Source organism: Sturnus vulgaris, chromosome 6 (genome assembly GCF_052056855.1).
Source record: "Sturnus vulgaris isolate bStuVul1 chromosome 6, bStuVul1.hap1, whole genome shotgun sequence".
Taxonomy (NCBI): domain Eukaryota; kingdom Metazoa; phylum Chordata; class Aves; order Passeriformes; family Sturnidae; genus Sturnus; species Sturnus vulgaris.
In genome coordinates this window covers 24055532-24080537 of record NC_142248.1, presented here as the reverse complement: position 1 = coordinate 24080537, position 25006 = coordinate 24055532, and the positions used below count along the sequence as shown (strand labels likewise).

The 25006-nt window shown below is 35.8% G+C and overlaps 1 protein-coding gene across 4 annotated transcripts in view; it reads left to right on the top strand.

Annotated features, from left to right (window-relative positions):
• The window catches only part of SLC25A21 (solute carrier family 25 member 21), a 228455-nt gene that overhangs the window by 162206 nt on the left and 41243 nt on the right, over positions 1–25006 (top strand). For all 4 annotated transcript variants that reach the window (XM_088167309.1, XM_014890727.2, XM_014890720.2 and 1 more), the window contains exon 3: positions 7315–7398. In XM_088167309.1, coding sequence (XP_088023435.1) covers positions 7315–7398 — 84 coding nt within the window. The remainder of the gene's footprint in view (positions 1–7314; positions 7399–25006) is intronic.

Below are 25006 nucleotides of genomic sequence, written 5' to 3'. Positions count from 1 at the left end.
GCTTAAATTTGCCTATTGCTTTTACAGTCGGCACATTCTGGCTGATCTTGTTAAGATCATGTGTATTGCACAATCCTTCACATAAAATACTCATGATCTTTCAGATAGCTGTCCCTTTTATGATCACTGCTGTCATCCTGTGTTGTGCTCAGAACTTGTATCTAGGCAGCCAAAGCAGAGCTGCAGTGACAGAATTGTACCTTGTGCACAGCCACGGCTCTGGCAGAGTGGCCAGCGGAGCTGTTCCTGCTCTGGCAGGGCTTGTGGATAGGCTTTTCACACACAAAAACACTGGAGACCTTTCTAAAGGATAAGAAAAATATGTATTGTTTGCAAGTTCTGTGAAACAGGAATTCAAGTGCTCTCAGTATTTTTCATCCCTGAAATAAAATGGAACTTGCACATTCATGAGGTTTTCCTGAATGGTTTTTAGTGTGGAATGAAAAAGTTTTGGTTTTCATTAGTTTTGTTCTTGTTTAGAACTCTCCCTCTACACACACAGTCATTGATGGAATTAGATTATTAAAATATTTATGGTTTGAACTTAATTTCTGATTAATTTCTTCCTTGGGAAAACATGAAATTATTAATATGTGCTATGACTAGTTATTTTTTCATTCTTTTGCAATATTACCAGGGTAAATCTGCATTAAACAGTTAAATGGATTAATGTGACCAGCTTCTGGTCAAGTTATTTTTTCATGAATATTTTTTAAAACCACACATAAAGAAAAATTTCCTTCTGATGTTATAGCTACTGTATGTTTGTCCCGTGCACACAATGGAAGAATTTATACAGGAGGAAAAGAAATCAGAAGAGCTCTTCATTAGTAGCTGAAAAAATACAGCTTTCATGTCTAAAAAATTAAATTAATAAAAATATATTTACTGCACTGCATTCTTTTCCCCACTGATATTTTGATGGAATTATATGCTGTTTAGCTTGAGTATAAAAGCAAGAGAGGGGGGAAAGTCATCTATAAAAGGAAATACAGGAAAGATGAAGTTCTTCTACTGATTAGTGTACTTTTCTCTGGTCTAAGAGTAAGAGTCACATTCAAAGAACTGGCTGAGAGTATCAGTGAAACACCTAAGCTGTTTTGTCATGTTTAAGACTTTCTGTATTCAATGATGCACTTCATTCAGGGAAAATACTTGTTAAAAGTTGTAAGTTCAGAGTAAGCTATGGATGGTAAGTTCTCATCATTGAGGCTGAAAGAGTTTTGACCAAGTGTTTTATGAGGGTTAAGATAAATTGCTTTTAGCCAATCTAAAAGGAAGCAACAGCTGGTGATGATCTTATTGGGTCCAGTTTGATCAGAACAGCCAATGTGTTCCATCTAAATTCTGCTGTAAATTGCTAAGTCTGTTGTTGGTCTAGCTGTAACTTTTGCCATGAATATACCCTTATGCAGATGTGGGCTGTTGATCCTTACTCATCTGCTGGTGGTGGTTCCTCCTTTTGCCTTACTTATTTCCCATGGCAATTTCTGAGGTATTTTTCTCAGAGACAAAATAAAAATCAGATAGCAAGAGGACAGAACACACCTGGATTGCAATAAGACAGAGATCAGGTATAAAGGGGAACGTTTATGAGGTGCAGTGTTTGATAAGCACATTTGTAAATGTAAGAAATCATCCATTTCTGTTTGGCAATTTTTTTTTTTGCCATCACAGCTGATGGTTGATCTTCTAACTGACATAAAAATCAACTCTGCATAGAAAGCTTTCAAGGTATCTTTGCAATTATTTCCATTATTACTCTTCTTTTTTTTTTCTTACTAAAAAACCCCAAAAATTCCTCTAAAATTCAAAGGGGTGAATAAACTTAACAAGCATCATTTAGTCCAACAAAATGAAATTATTTGTGATGAATTTTGACATAATTTTTCATAATGTTTTGCTACCTAGCATTCTGGTTTATTTCTGTAAAGTAAATATGAACTGTAAGAAAATTCAACTACAAAAATCTAACTACCATAGATTTGAGACAAATCTATGGCTAGTATGGAGAATAAGTTCTTTTCTTCACCTGTTCTTTATGTTACTATTTTATTATATTCTTATATGTTTTTCACAGCTAAATAATCATCATAGCAATATTCAAACACTCAAAATATGACTTCTGCAGTAGCACAACTTTTATCTTTTCCTAAAAATAATTAGGCTTTTTGTGGTTTGAAAAGTAATATTCAGCTCTTTAACAGCTCCTATGATTTACTGTTAAAATAAGTGGCACAATTTTACTCTCAACTTAGTTATTATCCTATAAGTAATGTTAGCAACTCAAAGAACTTGAGCCAAAAAGTGAAATAAATTATGTTGAGGTCCATTTTGCAGTCCAAAGTTTTTCATAAAATGTAAGCATCAGTAGATAACGCCCATACTAACACCTGAATAAATGTTTAACTTAACAAATCATAATCTTTTAAAAATAGAATGCAGTTATTTTTTAATAAGCGTTTGAACTGTTAAATAATGTGTATTTATATAAAACTTCAGACTATACATTTTTTATCATTATGTAAGGGTGGAGTAAATACAGTTAGGAGTATCTGGAATCATGGGAATTACTGAAAGTGCAAAAAAGCTGTACATGTTTTCAGTTTTCCAAAGATCATACATTTATTCAAAAGTTGTTTTAGATTTAAAGTTGCACAAATATTTTAATTTGTTTTGTTGTTATGCCATGTAATTATCTTCTTTCTAGCATCTATGTACGTCAGTTCCTAAGTTTATTTGCTTTTGGTACTGCACAAACCCCAACCATGAATGGAAATGTTAGGAGCTGTATTCAAAACTGAGTAGAGCATATGATAGAATCCTGCTGAGATGCTCAGAGAAGGAAAAATACAGCTAAGGCTGCCACTCCTTGGCAAGCACTGCAGCCTGGTATAAAGCTTGGTTCTCTGAGTCAGTGTTTTTCTTTCCCTCTGAACTCTGTGGTTGAGAAACTAGTCAGCAGTGCTGAATAAAAACAGGAAGAAATTCTGCAATTTGTGCCTGAGGGTATAGTCTTTGCAAACCCAGTGGCAAGAATCTGATGAGTCTGATGCTCCATATCACATTGTGGTTGTCCTACATAACTGGGACTTAAATTATGATTATGTGCTTCAGTCTAGATATGAAAATACTGGTTTCTTCCTTTTAGATTTTAAGGTGACTAAAACAATGTCAATATTAATTAGAAAGCTTTCTCCAGCCCAGATCAGTAAATAAAATGAGGAGGATTTTTAGGTAACGTTGTGACAAACAAGCTTTAAATGCTAAATACCTGGATAATGTAGTAGCAGACATCCATAAGACAATGATGAGATATTCAGCAAACATGAACAAAAAAATTAGTGTATTATGGAGGGATGTGAGAGTTTTGGTTTTTTGTGTTTTTTTTCTTTTTTTCAGAAAGCACATGCATCTATTTGTTCTTCTATAGATAGATTCTATGAGAAAATATTACTTAGAAGATTTTTGCAATAGGAGTAGGGTCAGAAAAGCATGATCTGGACTGAGGATTTTATTGAACTCAGAATTAAATTCTGGCTATTTAAAAAACCAACAAGGACTGTGAGGAGTTAGGCCTTGGAAACAGATGCATGTGTTTGTGTAGAGTCGTTGCTCCACAACATGATGGATCACTTGTTAATGATAAGTGGTTCAGAGAACTGGTGAAAGGACTCAAGTGTCTTCCACATTATGGAATTTCAGGCAGAGCCCATTGAGACTTATTGATCAAGGACTGTTATAACCATTAAAAAAAGTTCTTTCTCATGCTAGTAAAGTAACAATAATTTAGGTTTATTCATTTCACAAGTAGAAGTTTTAGTACTGATTAGTGTGGGTAAGTTAAAATATTTTCATGGTTTTAGATCATCAGTTTTTAAGGCCTTTTGAACAGACCCCAAAACCTCAAATAGTTTTTACATGGTTCCCACTTTTTACAGAGATTCCAACCATGTGTCTTCTGCAGTGAACAGGGAAGGACACCAGTGTTTTCTTAAACATTATTGGGGCAATTTGCTATCTAATGAAGCTACTGGAAAGGTACTATTTATTCAAAGGGGACATGGAAGACCAAGCCCTTTGGACTGCTGCTACAGCCAGAAAAGGAAAATGTGAGGTCCCTCATGGCATAGGAAATGGATGTGGGGACTGCAAGGAGCCAAGGGGCTAAATGCCTTGGCTGGTCCTGGGTAGGAAGAGGTAACCTGGGGTGCAAAGTGCCTCCCACAGCTCTGTGAGCATTCCAGGGGTGGGAGTGCTCAGCACTGCATCATTCTGCCCTGACAGCCAAGGTGCAGGAGCATGACAGGGGTGGAAAGTGAGCCTGGTGCTCATTTTTGAAGTGAAGAAGCTTGCAGTAAACACACAATGTGTTGGAGTGTCCAGTGACTTCTGATACTTCTGTGATACTGATAGTGAGTAGGAGGTTGTCCATCCCAGCCCTGGGAAAGCATTTCTGCACATATGGCTGTTCAGCATGTCACTGAGGGCTGCCTGCCATCACACTTCAAAATTATTAGATCAGAAGTTAGTGTTCCGATGGTATTTAGAGGGGAATTTATCTTTTCTGGTCTAGCAAAAGCTAAAAGGATACAAGGCAGCCATCCAACTTTCAAAAATGCATGAAATTCAGTGGTTTTATAGTGCTGTTAGAAAGGAACGGATTTGAAGCAGAGAAAGCCATTACATATCCCCCAGTTGTGTTCATTCCTCTAAACAATCATTAAAAACAGGCAAGGTTGGGGGATTTTTTAATGGAATGCTTTAGCTCTTCTGTGTTATGAAGACTACTAATAGAGGCTGCCGCTGCTATCTCCAGGAAAACAAACTAACATTTTTTTTCAGCTCTTCCCTGAGCTTCTTATAACAAGTTCTGGTGATCAATTAGCTAGTTCATTAAAAAGTTACACATGATTTTATTGAGGCAAGCAATTCTGAATCAAAGAACCCAATTCGCAGATCTAGGTTGAAGCACATAATTGGCATGTATTTTAGAATTGCAGTTAAAGCTATAAAATAGATTTACTAGGGAAGGAATGGATCCAAAAACCCTAAAGGAAGGAATATGTTATTTGTGTGACTCAGTGTTGCAAATGGACTCATTTAATACAAAAGTCTTATCTGTATTGAAACAAATATCTGAAATAAATTTAAAACTTCTTTGACTTAACTTCTTTAGCAAGAAGTTATCTTTCATCTGATAAAACATAAATTACCTACAGGATTATTGCATTTCTTATGCTATTACTTTCATTATTGCTATCAAAGACGGATTTTTATTAAATCATTTACATTTAGTTGAGAAGTTGCCAATCTGTAAACTGTAAAACAGAATTATATAAATATGTTCGCTGTGTTGTTGAGATCCACTGTGCTCTGGAATTAAAGCCCCAGTTCAACAAACAGTTTTGCATGCACGATTTAGTGGGGAGCCTTACACATGTGCAAGTATAACATTGCTGAGCATTTGCAGGGTGAAAAAGAGCAAAGTGCATTATTCAAAGGATGCTTTAGATGAAGTGATGCTTTTTTTGAGTTTACAAGGAGGACAAATCTTGAAACTCAAGGAAAAGAGTTTGGTTTAAGAAAACTTTATTTTTAAATACTTGGAAAAAGATGTCACTGGTAAGTTTTTGCAAGTTTTCTTTAAGAAAGACATTCTTGATTTTGAGCTGAAATGTATGAACAATCAAGTCTTAAATATATTAAAATGTGCATAGAAACTAGGTTCATTTATAATTTGGTTTGCTTGATTGCCACAGTGTAAAAGCTTCTGTAGCTGATATTGCTGTTGGACTTTGTGTGATGGCATTGAGGCATTTTTTTTTTCAACTATTAGCCTTCCCAAGGGATCTTTTCAGACAAAATTTTATGCACCAGCTCTTATTTGAGTGTAAGCCTATTGAATAGCATTCTTCTCTCTGCCAACTTGGCAGCAAGTTCTTGTGCTAATAAAAGAGGTTACCCCAGATAGAGATCCCAGATGTGCCTGAACTACTTTTATTAGGACTATGGAGGGACTCAGTGTTTCCTTCTAACCGTTTTCAAAAAAGGTGTGGGCTTGCCTTCATAATTGCCCAAAGAATTGCATCACTAGAATTTTTTTCCTCAAATTGAACAAAATTTTAGAAGTGTTAGCACAGAAATACTGATGTTCAAAACAATGAATAACTTTAGGCACAATACAAATGTTGACTTGACCCTACTGAATTCTATGAGAGGAGGAAATTGCTGTTTAACCTTGAGTTAAAAAATACCTTGGTTCATTATCTCATATAAATGAGATTCAGTATTGTGATCAGAATAAGTAAAAATTGAGGTTTCTCAGAACAGCAGTATTCTTGTGGCTTGTGGTGTACTTGACTGTAATGTGAATTATTCCTTGAAACCATTGTGTTGAGTTATTATTGTACCTAGTAATAGAACCAGTATAGTGATTGCCTGATGTGGGGCTGTCTTAGACTGGAATTGCCAACAGCAATATTCTTTTTATTTTTTAGTGCTATTTGGTAATTAGCAGTTGAAAAAGAAGTTATGTTGCTAAAAATTGATCTCAATATCTCCATTCTGTTTACTTGAATTTGCCAGCTGCACTTTTGAAACTGAAAGAAATAGGATCCTCTAACTGAGATATTTAGTAAAATAATATAGTGTGTTAAACTCACTGTTGCTATCCATAAATCATAACAATAAGAAGTTTACAATCTTAAATCATAATCTTGATTTTCCTTTCAAAGCCACAAGCTTCATGTTAAAATTTTTATTGTTGTCAAAATGTGAATAGAGAAAATAAGGTTTCAATCAGAATAATTTATTGCTTGCTTTTATTGTTCGTCTTATTATTGAATTATGAAAAATGAATGGTGCTCTAATATCTGATCATGTCTCTGCTTGATTTTTGTTGTAATTGTGTCAGATATTAAAAATGCGCAACACACGATTGTATTCCATTTCAGATTTTCAAAAGCAAGGTTTGACTCAAACACTCACATTAGTTTCAGTGGACTTTGGATCAGGCACAGGGTTAACAGCTTATTTTTCAAACAAGTAGAAAGAGGTGTAAATGTCAAAGGTGATAGCTATACTGTGAGTTCCATAAACTACAAAAAAAGTTACTACTAAAGCTCTATTTTTCCTTGGTTTAACAGCTTCTATGAAAACAGTGTTAATAAGTATATCAGGAACAGTATATAATAATGAATCAGAGACATAAAAAAACCCTTTAAAAGTCCTTTTATATAATAACTGGAAAGTTAAAAGTGACTTAAAAATCCCTGACTTCTCATGCTGTGATGTAAATTGTATTTTTTTTAGGTTCCAAATTCAAAGAGGGAAAACTGATCCAACCAGTTACAAGAGCCTGGGGGACTGTTTTAGGACTATTTTCCAACGAGAAGGGTAAGAGTATATGTTTTTAAAATTGTCAATTTTATGCGACCTTTCTTAATCACCCATTTTCCAGACATTATATCCTCTTTATATTCCACTCTTTTTTTGCAATTGCAAGAATTTGGCAAATGTAGTCTTACACAGCGAGCACAATTTGAAAAGTCTTGATTAGTCTAAATTAGACTCACAATGCCAATTTTGGTTATTATAATATGTCAAAGAATGCACAGCTGTATAGAGACACTGGCAGAAACCCTGCTTCAGCACCAGTGGCTTCAGGGTGGCTGCATCAGTGTATTGCTGTATCCTCACTCTTGTGTCTTGTCCTGGTATTCTGAACTAGCTCAGGCTGAGTGTATCAAGCTCTGATGTTTACAAGCTCTGATGAAATGGCTTTCTCAATTACCTGTGGCAGACAATGTCTCCAGGACCTGTGTAAGCAAATTTCCACAGCTCTTCAGTTTGACAGAATATGGAAAAAAGAGTTATGTTCATCAGTGTACTGGCATCATAAGGTACCACTGCTCTAAGCCTGAGCTCCTCTAAGGGAGCTGGGTTCTGATCCAGAAAGGCATTTAAATATAGGCTTAATTTTATGAGCAGTCCAGTTAAATCCAGTGAATGTAATGGGATCAATCATATGTGTAAAGTTAAGCCTGTTATCCACAGGAGCTCTTTGGAAGCTAGCCTTTAATCAAGGTAACTAATTAGTAAATCCCAGCTTTGAGTAGCTGGCAGGCTTTCCATAAACTTTTAAAATACAATAGCAACCCATTTTTTTTTTTTTAATCCATGTATCACAGAAACAATTTGGTTGGAAAAGACCTCTCAAGATCATCGAGTCCAATCTATAGATCATGATTCCAACCTAAATATTCATCAAAATGGAACTGTTCCTGTATATAGTGGAGCAGATGCTGGGTATGGAGGCAGCATAGGTGCAGTGACACATAGACTTCTTGCATCCACAAGCTGCACTGGAAAAACAGAGGTGAGATGAGCAGTGAAAATTAGTAACTAGACCAGTTTTGTTTCTTGCAGTGAGATTTAGCTAAGCTATACTGCCTAAGTACATCCATATAGAACTGGATAGTTTGAAATGAGAAAGCAGGGCGATACAAAGAAGTTTCATTAAGGTGTTGAAAGAGAAGTTGTCCCAGCTGCCCTTATTAGTTGTAAATTCATTTTTTTTGAGAGATTAATGTTGTGGTTTTTCACTACAATAGATATTAAAAAGCTTAAAAGCTAAAAAGATTCCACACAAATTTTAATCTGTGGCTTCTGAGGTTTTCTGGGCTGAGTTTATGTTAACTTTTATTGCTTCTTGAAAGAAAACTATTGAAGTATTAATATTTACAATAACGTAGTACTATTTTTAAATAGAAAATTAATTTCAATATTTAAGTCAATGAGTATGAAAACAGTATTTATCTCATCCCAATTCGCTTGTATTTTTCGTATCTGGAGAAAGAGTCGAAATCAAGAGACACCTTTCAAGGTAACTGATTATTCATTGTTTTTTTCTTATGGAATTCCTGTGCCCCAATACTGGAACTAAACCAGAATATTTTTTAAGTTTGTATCAAGTCATGAATCTGTGAGCAGAAAAAAGAAAATGATTACATGAAAATATTATATATTTAAATCACAGTTTAGCAGTAGATTGCACAAAATTTCTTTTTGGCAAGAGCTAATACAGAGTTTTACTTGCCTGTTTCAAAAGCAGTCAATACTGAGCTAAACAAAAAGCAATACCTGTGTAGCCGTGCAAAGGGGTTTAACCCTTTAAGTGCTGCGGAAATAAGATGCACGGCTACATGGTCATCTTTCATGATAGGAAAGAAAGAGACAAGTTTATTCAGGAACACACTTGGTTTTGTAGCATGACTCGCAATTCCAAGAGTAGAGAAAAGGTGATTGGTTCAGAGAGAAGACACCCCATTCCCAGGGCCTGGTCACACACCACACCAGGTGTTCTATCTTTGTTATTAATTCCTTTTTATTTTGACCAAATTATCACCTAGCTAGTTCTTCCTAGCTTTGAGCTGGACCAGCTTATCGGCTGGGAACAGAGCTGAAAAGCTCCAGCCTGGAATATTTTTCAGGCTGTGATTTTCTTACTTTCTCAATATGTGTCCCTACATACATGTTTACCTGAATACCTGATTTTCTCCAGGAGGTTAGACAGGCAGAAATTCGCATTTAAACAGACATCGGTAGTAAGCACTAGGAAAAAAACTGAGATAAAAAAATCTCAGATGAACTATAATGTTAAATTTCAGATAAAAATAAGAAAATAAATCAGTTAATCCTGAAAAACCTGTTTGACTCTGTGAGTCTTTCATTCCTGTCTGTACAAGTTGTCTGATTTTCTGGAGCATGGTGATTGTGACAGCTGTGAAGGAAGTGAGGGTGGAATATGAATTTTTTTAGTTTGTGGAAACCTTTAATCCTGACAACCCATTCCTTGTGTGACCACAAAAATATGAAGAAGAGAGCCCCAAGAAAGGGCTTCACATTTAGATACTAAGCAAATGAAATCGGTGTATGACGTGTTCGGGCTCAGGTGTGTAAATCTGTGAGGAGGGTGTAAGAAACTCATTTATGGCCCATGTTTATTTCTGAAAATACATAAATATCTAAATCTATAAAGAGTTTAGTATAAACTAAAGTGAAAAGAACTAAACTAAACTAAAAAGGGTTTAGGCATCTTCCTCCAGCACTCTGAATTCCCCTTTGGCACCTGTAATTTTATGTTAAATTGACTAAAAAAACCCATAACTAAATAAAGAAACATAGTGGGAAATGAAGTATTACTAATGGCCTGTCCCTGAAAATGTTTACATTTGGGAATATGTGATTGGGGAATCAGCTTATGCTTATTTGTACTTACGTTTTTCAGTAGTGGCAACTAAGGTAAGCCAGAATGTGAAAGCCCTGTTTAGGCAAGACACTTCATTTTTTGACCTTATTATGTTTAGGTTAAGTATGCAGAATCAGCCTAGGAAATATTTCTTTTTATGAACATGTATGCAAATGTTTCATTTGCTGCAGTGGCTCTTACTGAAAATCAACCAGTATTATGTTAGTGCAGTATCACTGTAGCAATCTGGTGATTTCATGGAAAGCTTCTTCATCACAAATAACAGCCAGAATTCTTTAACCATCCCTCTGATTTTGTCCTCATTACAATGAAAAGGACTGAGGAAATAATTGTCTAACCACAATTGTGGTTAGACATAATTGTCTAATGGAACAATGTCCATTTCAAAGAATCATTAAACTCCTTTCTCTTTACAAAACACTAGAAATCTTTTAACAAAACAAAGCAAAGCAAAACAAAAAAAAGAAACAAACAAAAACAAAACAAAACAAAAACAAAAACAAAAACACCAAAAACAAAACAAAAACAAAACCAGGAAAAAGCCCTACAAAAATTCCCTTCCCCCAGACTTTGAGTATCTCTTTAGCTGGAAATAAATTTTCTTCATGAGGAATTAAATTCTTCAAAGAAGGATCCATCCCTTGAACTCTTTTCATGTCTTTCAAGAAAATGGGAGCTACAAAACATAAAATTTAATTGAGACTCACAAAATGAAGGCTCAGTCGAGCAGAGCATTAAAGGTCACATAACTTTCTTTTTAAGGTAGGCAGAACTATTAACTTAAGGGATTTTGTGAACTTATTTTGGGAGCATCCAATCCCTACCAATTGCACAGGAGCTGCAGTGGGGGAAATCCTCTCAGGTGATGAGCAGCCTCTGCTCAGTTGGATTTGCTAGGAGCCGTGCAGTAAAGGTTCTCTGGTTTCACTTATGAGACAATACATGAATTGACAGATCTTTGACAGTGAGGTAAACCCACCAGGAGCATATCTGTTTATTGAGGAGTGACAGCTTTATAGCCAACATAAAAAAAAATCTGATGCTTATTGGGGAAAATGTTTGGACACAGGATTAACTCAAACCATTAATAGAAAAAGCTTTTCATTCTCTGTAGATCCTACAAATAAGATGTTAGATTGTGTAATATGACTGATTTTTATATCATCATGATCTTTGCTGCATTTGTATTCACTTGCTTTTTTTTGATAGTGACTTAAGTTGGAATTTGAAATGTAAGAATAAACCAATGTTCTAGCTGAATGTATATGTTGTATCTATATTAAAGACACATGATGTTGTGTCTCATATTAAGAATGGAAAATTATGCCCATCTGCATTGTCTTAATCTGCAGTTACAGCATTAAAATGATGGATGCTTTTATTTCAGTTCTGTAAACAACTTTGTTCTTATAAACTTGGATTTTCATGGGCTCATAATTTTAACAGTAAATGTTCTGGATTATAGTTGGGTTTTTTGGGAGGCACTCAGCCAAGAAAGCTGTTGCTTTCTCATTCATTTGTTAACTTGCCTGAAATAAGAAGGGTAGTAGTGTCCTGGATTCCAGTTTTATAATTCAACACTTCAATAAGTTACAGTTTAAAGTGTGTGTTAGCTTTTCTTAGAGCTAGATGGTCCTGGGAAAGTGCAAAACACAATTGTCATTAATTTGAGACTTCATTACTTCTGCTGAGTTATTTGATTATTTATGTTTAATTTGTTTTGGTAAGGAGCAATTACCTCTACATTTACACAGTCCAATAGCTTTATAATTATTCCTGTCTTGTTCTCAGCACCACCTTACCACTCTCTTATACCTATAATTGTCTGTATGACCACACACACCTTTTTTTTAATAGGCAGCACCCTGACTCATGCATTAATGGGGTTATAAAGCTGCACAAAACTTGTCAGCTATGGGTGGAGTATGTGGGAGAACAGCCAAGACTAAGCAGGAGCTGGGTGAGTACATAGTCATCAGCAAACATGCTGAAGCTGGAGGGCTCCTGGTTTATGTGATATCAGCAATCATGCATCAATTAAGGAATTTGCTAGCACTCTCCTTTGTCTTGCCTGGTATGTCATGGTAACAAGTGTTTGGGAGATTGCAGCAGTGCTCTTGAGGTCTGGCTCTCCCACCTGGCTTCAGAAGACACTCTGCTGCTGCTAAATGCCAGCAGGTCAGGGAAAGAGACTGGCAGAGTTGGCAGCTGTGCAGGCAAGCACCAGTCTCTGGCACTCACCACATCATCACTGACCATTCCTGCTCCCAAATAAGGGTTCACAAGATACAAATACTAGCCTTCACCCGAAGCCTTCAACGAAATGTCCAGCCAGGAAAGTGTGACATTGTCAGTCATGCCAAAAATCCCTTTTCCCAGTGTGCATTTATAAAGGAGAGATTAATTTCCACTTACTGGAGGCATAAATTCTTGTGGTGTCAGAAGACCAGACTCTAGGCTCTGCTTTCAGTACTCTGAGGGAAGCATAAGTTGTAGATTAAGATGTTATTTCACACATACACAGAGCTATCTGCTCCACTCCTTAGTTTCTTGTTAGCACTTCAGACCAGGAGGAGCAGAAGAGAACTTGGACCCACGATTGCTCGCTGCATTGAAGAATCTTATTTCTTAGTAGAGACTCGCCTACACTGACAGTTTGAGAAACTGTGATCTTGCAAACTTAAATACAGGTACCTTTTCTGCCTCCACTTCAGGAACAATAACTTCCACCTGAGCACTGCAGACAGTCTGCTAGCACTTGTACTTCAAGAGGAAAAAAAAATCTATATATAGATTTTCTCTTTTAGGCCTACTGGCCTGTCTCACACTTACGAACTCATAATACTTGTACCAACCTTGCTAAAATGAGCCTGAAGATGCTAAAAAAAAGCACTACACCTACAAAATGTCGATTTGTATATGTCCTGATGCATCCCCATAGTTCATAGTATGTTGCTAATTTTTCTTCCTTTCATCTGTCACATTGTAGAATTATTCTGTGGATCACATTATTCTACGTTGGCATCTTCTTGCCATACTATTGTGTTTATTGCAAACTTCACTAAAAACCTGCAATTTAGAGTATCAGAAATAATTATCACATTCCTGTGTAAAATAATATCATCCAAAACATAAAGTCTCAAGTTTTATAAAAAAATTGTTGAATTCAGAATTCTAGTTGAAATTATAAAGGACAATGTAGTGGCTTAAACTGGGAACCTGTGTTAAATCTGCTGGCTTTCATGAATAAAATTAGTATCTTGGGGCTGAATCTTTAAACCCTTTTTCTTGCTTTGCACATCTTTAAAGAAGAAATACTCACTGTTAGGAAAGCTAGTATTTGTATATTTTCAGGGAGCATGAGCTTGTAAAATTTAGATAAGGACATAGCAAGTTCTCTTAGTACATCATTAAATTTATCAACTGTTTAATCAGTACATTTATTTTTGACCACAATACTCCTCAGCAAGTGCCCTCATGCCTGTGCACTAACATAGGATCCACATGGCCCTGTGGGAAATTGGTCTCATATATCTGCAGTGAAAAGAAAAATGATTCCTTAGCATAGACTAGGTGCCCCACAATCAAAGAATTTCAGAATTTCTTCTGGCTAATTAGTAAGAGTTCCTTCTTCATAGCTCATGACATATATATGCAGAGTAATGGATCTTCTTTCCCTAAAACTGTTCTTATACCAATTACTCTCACTTTAGCCCTTGGTCTACATGGACCTATGTGCAATATCTGATCTTACTGTTATCAGTTTCATTTCATTGTCTCTGTTTCATCTGGACTTGTGTCTTAAAACCATCATTTTTATTCTTATTCTGAATTGTTGCCGAGCCGTAAAATTTAAATGATGGTATAGCCTTGAATAAAGTAATCATAAAGACTACTTTCAAGATTAAAGGAATGCATAAAATTTGATTGACAGAATTTCCCTGATAATTTACTTTAACATATTGATTTATATTATACTCAAATGGTTTTAGATCAAATATGGCCACAAAAGAGACATCTTTTATGTATTTATATGAAGATGATGTGCGTTATGCTTTCTTTTGTATATAACCAGTTCTTAATCCAATGCCAACAACTCTAAGTGGCTGGATGCTTTTGCAACACGAGTGAGTCACAAAATAAAGATGATACTTGTTCTTTTAACCAATGGATCTCAAAACACTTCACAGAAGAAGGAAGTACCATTACCTCACACGTACGGATGGGGATGTTGATGTGTGAAGTGAGTCGAGTCGAGTCGAGTCGAGTCGATCTGGACGGGGGCGCGCACATGGGTGGTTCTCAGGGAGCAGCCGGATACTGTGTTGAATATTTGGCCCACGGTAGCAGTTTAATAGCAAAGCTCTGAGGAACACACGTGCTGGACACTAAATTGCATTATTTGATACAGGTTTGTAATTCAGACGTTTTCTGAAGACTCGATCAGCAGCTCATTTTATGAAGTAGTTGTCTGAGGGCGTGCCTGGATGTGGTGGCAGGTTTAGGCCTGAAGCTGGAAATCCTGAGTGCAAGGCTAGTCCCTGCTCCATGGACCAGACTGTCCCCAGGGCCAGCAGTGTTTACTGATGTTACTGTCATGAGGTTTTCATCATCCCATTCAGGAAAGAATTCTCTGCTCCTGACTGGAGGTTCCCTACCCCCATCTTCATATGTTAACGCTTGAAAACATTAAAAAAAAATGACTTTGGAATGTGAAAAACTTTATGTGTGTAGCTGTCTGTAATACAGTGAAGTTATATTGGTGTAACTTAGGGCAGCATTTGACTAACCACATTTTTATTACTGACGGACACACATTTTACTTGCAAAATTTAATCTGGTATATATGGCAACGCTGTAAACAAGAACACTCTTTTAAAGAGAATCACTTCTGAGAATCGTGCTTTAAAGATGAAACACATATTTATTTCCCATAGGAACAAAACATAATAAAATTATATGAATTTTAAAAATGTCTTTAAAGTAAACAGGCCAGATATTAATTGCCATTAGTTGTTATCATTTGCTAAGGCCACTGGAGGTACACTCACACTGGGTGTCTGAACTGCATTTTTTTAAGGTTCAAGTTGTATTTTTTTCAAGTATTTTCATAATAATAGAGTTTTAACCTTGAAGATATGATGTCTCAAGTGCCTCTGTTTTCTAATACTATAACATAAATAGAACTCATTATAACATTAGTATTTACAACAGTAGCTCCCTGGAATCAGATGATTGCATCATAAGATGCTTATATTAAAGAAGTAAAAAGATATCTACAAGAATGGTTTGCAATCAATTTTACTCTATCTACTCAGAAGGTCAAAATTGTTTAATTCTTATTATTTTAACATTCAAGAATATTTGTCATTTTGCCACATTAGGTTCCTGATGGTTTCAAACATCATGTCTAAATAGATCAGTGTGATAATTGTGCTTATAGTAACCTTCTGTTAGGTCTAGTGTGTGGAAAACACCATACTATGCTTTATCATCAAATTCACTGAATGTGTTTATGTTCTCTGGAAGTGAAGAATACGTCTGCCAAATTTGGCAGCCCAGGAAAACGGCCATGAATTTCTCCTCCTTCAGTGTGAAAGACTGCAGTGTTTCATAGAGGTGAAACACTACGATGGCATTCCCTGGTGCTCCAGGCAGAGGTTTGCTCCCTGATGGAGACATTTCTGCCTGGCAGCCATCTCCTCACTTCAGGCAGGGAGGAGGTGCTGCCTCTGAGCCCTAAAACCTGCGTGCCCTGGGGCTGCTGAGCTGAGAGCCACCTCGAGCCAGGACCCTGGGAAGAGCTGGCACAGGCTGTGCCATACGTGTTGTCCTCCTGCACGGCTTCCTTGGCTCCCCTGGGACTGTAGGAAAATCTCAGCTGCTGAGAATCTTTCAGGGCAGGAGCCAGAGTTTAGTCACAGCCAGGGCTGCATATCCCCTGAACGAAGGTATCAGCAATTACTGTTAAATGGCAATTTAAGCTTCAGCCGTACTTTTGGATCTTGCTGCTTTTTGGGGATCTGTCCCTAAAAATCTTGCTTGTTCTGAAATGATATCTCTTTAGTGCCATTAAAGTCTCCAGAACTGAAATCTGTATTTAAAACATGAGAAACTGAATCAAACCATGATGGAGAGATTGAGGGGGCTGTCTCTCAAATCTGAGCTGTGGCAAGGCTGTCATGCCCAGTTACAGACAGATAAAAACATCTGAAATCTGCCTGAAACCTCTTTCTTACCAAAGGAAATAGCACTGAAATCTGACGGTTGTCAGTACTTAGCTGTAAGAATTAGCTGTTTATCAGTTATGTAAATCTAGCCATCGCATCTAACATTTCATAAACACGGTAGTGGAGGCACCATGAGGTGCAAAATTAATTGTAGATAGATGATGTGTTTCTTTAAAAGACAAGTGGCTGTTTACTTCTCTGTAATTTGGGCTTCTGGTAGCTATTATTTGATAACCTCTTCTTTAAAATAAAAATTCCACTGTATCAAGGGAAAAAAAAAACAGTGACCAGAGAACAGATAAATCATTTTTATGTCCTTAGAACAGCTGACTTCACACTTTTATTACATTGTTTGAAATAGCATCTTTTCATCTGGAAGGAATCAGTTTAAAATGTGATTGTCAACACAACAAAACCAGCTTTCTGTTTAAAATGACTGCTCATGAAGCTTAGAACTACACTTTTGCCAGGATTTTCTTTACAGACTTTAGTTACTAGAACCAAGAGATTTTAGATGGGATGTTCACAGGAAATACCTGGCAGACAGCATAAAATGCAAAGTAAAGCATTTTTATTTTAGTTGTAGAAAGCATGCCTGTGGAAATGAGCAACAGTGTTTTAGGTCAAAAGCTTTTTTTTTTTTTTCCAAATAAAAGTTTCTAAGCCGTAGTTTGAAGTGGGTGATAGAAAAAATTCTCATTATTTTTTGTGTCCTGACCTAAATAACATACACTTAGCATATTTCTTAGACTATATCTCATAATTTCTTATAATGGCACTATTATATCTCTGTCTAATCTGCATGTCTTTACCTCATTTAAATTTATATCTTTACTGGTTACTTCTGAAAACACAGCTTTGTCTCTTTTATGCCAACCCTTTTAATTACTACAGTCCACAGTTTTTTATTTATATGTAACTTAGATTGATTTGAACAACTAAAATTTTTACATCTGTAAAAATGCAGATCAAGATTCTATGCAAAATTAAGTACTTTATTCAGTAATAAAACATTTTCACTTCAGAAATAACTGAGCTTTACATTATATCCATTTGCTCATTATTTTACCTGTAAATTACAAAGATGTACTTAGACTATGACAAACTATTGTAACAGGTTGGGTTTTTTCAGCAATCATAGTTTTCTTGTTTTCAGGGTAGGTTAACAATATATATTACTTACAATAGTTTTAGTAACAATTTTGTATTATTAAAAGTGGAGATCTCTTCAATATTTTTTCCTAATATATTACTTTGTTTTCTTTTTTAATGTTGGAAGTTAAATATCATTATATGAGAAACTTCTAAAATACATCTTTGTTAGGAAGGCAGGCTTTTTGTTGAGCCATAGAGCTGCCATGGCAGCAGTAACTGCTGGGTAGGCTGATCTTTCATCCCTGACACCATCACCAGCCCCTCTTCTCTTTGCAGTGTTCTTTACCCAAACTGAAGTCTTCCTGTATAAAATACTTTACATTCTGAAAGAAATTTAGTAACCCAGATGTTGAGAATATCCATGCTTGGCCAAGGAGGAGAACATATTCCTCCAAAACTGTGCCAAATCAAAATAAAAAGGCAATGTAAATAGCTACGAATATTTGACAGTTACATAGATTTTCCATGGAATACATCTTAAATAAAACAAGATAAAATGGAATTAGCATGGAATATGAAAATATTTTAGAAGAGTGTGTTTCTGTATAATGCTAACTCATAGTTCAGGGCATGTTGCATTCCATATAACTCAGAGAATCAAACTGTGAAAAATAAATAGTTCATTTTGCTTGTTATGTTATTGGCTCCTTCAAAGAAAATAAAATTCTAAATACATATGAGGTTGGGGTTTTTTTAGTTTTCATGTTCTTTGCTTATGCAACTTACGGCATGCTGTGGTTTTTTTACCCTATAAATATCAGTACTAGCTTTAATGCAATAAAAATAGTTTTATTTAATTCCAAAACTGTCTACATCAAGTGTAGTGTGTGTCTAACACGCTGCATCTCCTTACAGGAATGCATGCATATAAGCACAGATAAACTGCACCATTGCGTTCTGTCCATCCAGCCTAGGGAGCTGCTTTCACAGAGAGCCAGCAGGCACTTCGTAGTAAATTTCTGAAGTTTTCATGGAGCATATGGGGCAATAATTCTGACTGAAGCATTGGCTCCAGTTATGAATACAAGATCAATGCTGATGCTTTTTTTATATGGCTTGCCTTCAATGTTTGTCTATTTTTGTGTATTTTAGCTCTGCCTGAACTTGCATACACACTGTTTTGTAGCTGACTGTCATACAGTGAGTGTCTCAAATACAGAATGATTTTTTAGGGTTTATTTCATTCTGAAAAATGGAATTTTTCCATAATAAATAAACATCTCTGCAGCGTAGGAATTGGGTAGCCAAACCCAATACATCTCTTTGCTTTTCTCTGGAGGAGTTAAACTCTCTGGCTGGAATAAATGCTTCTGCAATCCTGCTGCATCCTAATCTAGGTAGGGGCTCACATCACTTAATGAATGCTAAACATTATTACATGAATAATAATGTAATTATTATTTTTAACAATAATAAAAACATTTAATTATTTCTTACTGAAAACATTTCATTTCTCAATGAAACTCATTTTTTCAGAATTTTAATCCCACATTAACTAACTTTATATCCTGATTTAAGAAATTAATTTTGATAAATGCACATTCTTTAATTTTTAAAACCCTTCTTTCAACAAATTATATATACCATTGTCTTAATTCGACTATTTTTCTGTATATACTTCATCAAAAATGTCTTAGGTACTTTAAGAGCTGATTTTCTATACCACTTTTATTGGAAATATCATCTGTCTTCTGTCTGATTTACCACTTAGTATATAGGTAGTATTTATTCTTCTGATTAGCACTGCAATTTAGAAGACTAAATCTGGCCTAAATTTTGTGGCTAAAAGTGAATTACTAGCCAGTTAGAATTTCAGCTTTTGTTTTAAAATATACTCACTTATATGTCTCTGTGTTTGAAAATGCAAAATTATATACTTGCATAATATTTGGATTTTCTTATACTTATTGGGTCGCAGCATATTAAAGTATTTAATCTCATTTTTTTTCATTCTTTCTTAATTAATGGGTAATTTAATTTAAGTATCAAATTAACATAGGTTTTCTTTAAGAATTATGTAGAAGTGCAAACCAAAATTTCCAGTAACACTTTAAAAGCTCCTGTGCAAATTAAATATGTTTCACAATTTGGGGAAAAATAAGAGCCTCTGACCACTCATGTTAATAGTTGCAAGTAATTAATAACTTTCAAAGCTGCAATATAACAACAAGAAAAAAAACAGTGCATTTTTGTACAAATATAATTTTTCTTTTACTTTCTTCAAAATTTTATAATTTTAATTTTATCTAGGCTTACATAAACAAAAAGGGTGAAAATCAATTTAATTTGTTCCTGAGAACAAGTGTATTGGTTTAAAAAGTGAAAACCTGGCTAATGAGCAGTTGGGGAATGTTGCAGAATGATAGGAATCGACAGTGAGAAAATTTTCTCAGCATCCTGTTTGGGAAAATGCAGTTTTTAAAGTAGGCCTTTCTAAGTTACTGTGAGGGAATGCTTGGAATTTTGTCTTTCTACCGAAAAGGATTGGTTTTCCCTTGATTGTCATCAGTTTGCTAGGTTGTCCTGCTATTTAAGCTATTAAAGACCGGTGTGCTGCTTGGTCTCAGGTGATCCATAAAAAGGAATGAAGCCTTGGGAAGGCAAACCACCACCAGACTGGCTCGGTGTATCAGCCTTCCATGACGGAAGCTCTTTGTTGAGGATTGTTGGCAATTCCAGCAGTTTCCAACCGAAGATAAGAGCCAGCGTTCTCAGATAATGCCCTCGATCACACACCTGATGACAGACTCCTGCATGCAAGTTTTTTCAGGTGCTATGTTTGCTCAGTAATCCTTCAGTGCCAATCTCTTCTAAATGGTGAGCAGCTCCCGTCAGTAATGGACATCAGCCATTAGGCTTGTAATATTTGTCATAGATCAGGTTACAGCTTTGTTACTGCAGTGTGATGAATGGATGCTGTTATGCTCAGAGAAAATAAGTGCTATAAATTTACCAGTCAGTACCAAATGTGTTGCTACTTTAGGGGCCTGATTCGCATCCTTCTGAAGTCAGTGGAAACTATTCTGTTGGCTAAAGCCTTTATATCAGGCCTTCAATTTTCTTTCTCTTTTAAGGAACACAATCCGGGGCTGCCACTAAAATACAGTTCCTCCTCCCTTACTATACACATATTTACACCTAAACAGTAATTTTAGGGGAACTCTTACTTTACCTATGTCTTAATGTTGATTTTCTGTGCAAATGTTTGGATTAAATGTGGAGGCATAGAGAGAGTCGACCACAGAATTTGACAGATCACTCACGAGCTAATCAGAAATGAGATTGAAGGGTTCAAAAATTCATACAGTATTTCTTACAGATTTTCAAGATCCCAGTAATTCCTACATCACATTTTGAAGTTTGTGCTCTTTGTGATTAGTTTTGTTTGTGTTTGTGATTTATGTTTTCTTTGCATTATTCTGGAAGGTAGTCTGAATGAAGATGGAGTTCAAAAATTATCAGGGATAATAGAATCTCTCTGTGGCCAAAATCTGAATTGTGTTTCAGGTTTTTTGCAAATTTTTAGGGAAGTTCAGATAGTACCCAAACAATTTCAAATTCATTAAAATAATTTCTAGTGACATAAAAATCCTTTGTATATTCCAGGATATAGGAATATAGGTATACATATGAAAAGTAAGGCACAGTTTTAAGGTGTAAGCCATACAAGCGTTACCCTTTGTTTGTTACCAGCCTTGTGTGGACAACAGTTTAAGCTGTGTAGGGGCTACTAAAATATTGCTTCTAGCCACATCCATAAAAGTTCTGCATAACTGTTTAGTTACTAGCTAGAATGTTTGCTACAGTAACTCCAATTTCAAATGACCTGGGTGAGGAATTGTCATCTTACTGTAAGGCGTATGGCAGCGTGTTAAATGCTTAAAAGTTTATGCTTTTTTTTACCTTAAAGTTGAGCCCCCTCAAGTTCAACCTGTAATTGCTATGCAGACCTCATTTTCATAGTCTAGCTAGTGGCAATATTATATAAAGATTTATTCTTTCCCATAGTTTGGTAAATGTTAGTGCCTCCTGTGTGCTTCCAGTGACCTAAATCAAATATAAAAAGGAAAACAAGTATATGTGTACAAAAAAATAATGTAGGAAGAGAAGGGTCAGTAGTAGAAATACTGAAACTTGTATAGCTTGGTGTGTTAATGCTGAGAGACTTCCTAAATGAAATGCATTCTTGGGGATATTTGATAGAGAAGGGGTCTGGGGAGCTGTGGTATAGTAAGAGGAGCAAAAAGAGAAGGAAATAATTCTGTATCAAAAGATGTACTCTTGTTCCATTATACAAGCAATAGTATTTGGTTTTCAGTAGAGAGCAAATTTGAATGCAAACTAAAGTTGTAGATCCTGGCTCTTATTGTTTAGATTATACAAATGCTCAAAAATTCTATTAAAAAAAAAAAATCCAGGATCTTTGAGCAGTATATTCTGCTGCTGCTTGCCTGCTCCTCAGAACCTTCTTTGATTCCTTCTGTGCCAGGTAGGTAATTTCATTCAAAATGAAGCTCACATTGCCTTCCAGAGCAGAGCATGTAAATTTGCTTCTGTCCTGCTGGGTGATCATTATATATAGTTTACACTGCCGTAGGCTCTATATAAACAGTTCACCTTTTCCACATTCATTAGTGACCTGCAAATTTACACATTGTTTACCAAGTTCTTCTGCACTACTTTTCTAATGTTTTTCTGGCATATTACCTAAGCCTATGTTTAAGACAACATATTAAATTACACACTTCTTAATTTTACAGTTGCCCTAAGTTTTCAGATATTCAGCAAGAGAAGCAGAATTTAGATACCTCTAATTTTGTCATGTAAATAATATTCATGGATTGTGGCAACAGATGGCTAACTAGCATTTCTGCAAATCTACATGGAAATTGTATAAAATTTTAATTCAGAGAAGACTGTAGAAAGTACCTATAATATATGGTTAGTCACTACCTATTATTCTATTTTTCTTAATTTTTTTTAATTGCAGTTCTTTTCATTTGTGAAATATAGATACATTGTCATAGAAAATGTTCAGATAGCAATGGTGAAATGTGAGGATGCCTGATAGCATTCCAGCTAGCCTTGGATGTCTACATTTCCTACCTTAACTGATGCATGACCAAAGCTTCTGCTTCTGTGATTCATATGAGACCACTTTCTAAACACCTGTGAATAGAAATTCTCTCACAGGAAGAAGTTAATTAAAAAGTGCTTATATGTGTGTAACTATAACAGAAACATCTAAATGACACTGCTTGCCCATCACTGAAAAACAGCTGAACTAAGAATTCTGTTAGCCCTCAGGGTTTGCTACTGACTTCATATGTTTGCTTGACAGTATTTCATCAGAAAAGAAACTAAACTAAGCACCTATTTGTGTTTAGCAGAACTTTGTATAACCCTTAAAACTGTGGGACAAAATCTGCTTTGTCCTTAGAGCCAAACACAAAGCTTGCTTAGCAGCCTAGAGAGATCCATCATCCTACCCAGAGGACGCTTAAACAATAAAGCTGGCCAGAGTGCTGCAGGGAGGAAGATGTGGTCAGAGCACCACCATGTGTGTCCACAGATCTCCAGAAAGTCCTGCCAGGACAGACCTTGGGACAAAGGGCAACGTGTTGCAACTTGGAGTGTGGGCAAGGCACCATAACTGGGAAACTGGAAGAACAGCTACTGTAAAGCTATGGTATGAATTGCTTATGAATAAAGCTGATTATAAAACCAGTCCTACACAAATACACTTCACTTAAACCAGAACATCTGTACCAGTAGTTCTAGTGCTCTAAAATCCAATGCATAGTTCCATGAACAAACTATAAGCTACTATTTTTCTAGATTTTGATTATTCATGTCCAGGTAATGATATTATCACTTAAGCCTAAAGCTCTTATTGTAAGAAAGGTCATGCAGTTGCCAGGTGGAGACAACTGGTAGGGTCAATCAATCAACTTCTAAGCATTTCCAGATTGTGCCTAAAACACACCCGTGTGGTTGAGCTCCTCATAAAGTATGGTGGCATCTGCTACCTTATTTTTTTAGAAATAATAGCCTCTGAAATATATTCTCCTTTATACAATGGCTTATAGGGCTTGACCAGGAACTCAAGATTCTTACTCCTTCTGAACACAGAGGAATCCAGACCAGTAGGTCCCACTTGCTGGAGTATGTTCTAACCATTTAAAACCCATAAGAGGTGGGATGTTAAAGCTTCTGTAGCTGCAGTCAAGTAGCTGCTCTGCAGACTGTGTCTGAGCTGTGGGGTACTCCATGCTGGGAAGTGTATTCTTTGCAGCATCATCTCTGCTCCTGAAACCCAGTTCTCCCCTGCTTGTGGGAATTAGCTCTGTTGGCTTGAGCCTGTGGAGTTTCATCAGCCTGTTTCTTACCCAGCATAGCAACACATCAGGTGCCTGGGGTTACACAGCATCCTGAATGAGACTTGTGTTCACTTCTCTCTCTACCACCACCCTCCCTGGTAGGAGGCCTGATCTAAACACTCTAACTTGCTTATAATTATATTTTTGTTTCATTATTGGAAAAACGACTTCAGATATGTCCAGTAAGAGTGTCATCATGAGTGGCTAGAGTGCTCACTATAAAAGTATTTAAATTATGGGGAAAAAAAGAATATTAAAAACATTAAACATTTCTTTAATTATTTATGCATTTTTTATTGGAAGCTAATCACAATTTTTTTTCCAAAAAATATTTTGTTCTGAGTTTTATTTATTTGGCTGTAGAGTTTTGTTAGGCATCTAGATTTTGAACTGGGTATTAGTACTAAGACCATGTGTTGGCAGGGATGACAATATCAGTTACAGAGGGATAACTGGAATTTTACCTTAAGACTACTGAAAAAAAACCAAAAACAACCCAGATTGCTGATTCCTGTGGAAAGGGGAGTTATGCACAAAAATTAAATTCTGAGAGCTGGTAACAAATAAAGACTGAGGACCAGCTTCACTTAAAAGCCAATACAATATTGATAAAACTTTCATTACAGTATTAACTGCACTGAAGCACTATTTTTATTCGTAATTAAAGATATACTTTTTTTAACAAATGCAGCTGATATTGTTCTTCATGATCTTGTTCTGTAATGTCATTATGTTAGCATGGTCACATTCCTCCTACTGCAGAAATGCCTATTTTACTGTAAAGAGATGAGCTATCATTGCTTATGGAATTATAAACTGCACTTTCTTCTGATTAGTCACTCAACACAGGGTGCTCTGAACAGACACCAAAAGGATATCAAATAGATACAGCTTTTCATTCACATTCCTTCTAAAATCCAAGAAAAAATATTCTTTAAATATTCCTGGTAGTCTAGGAGTACATCTGT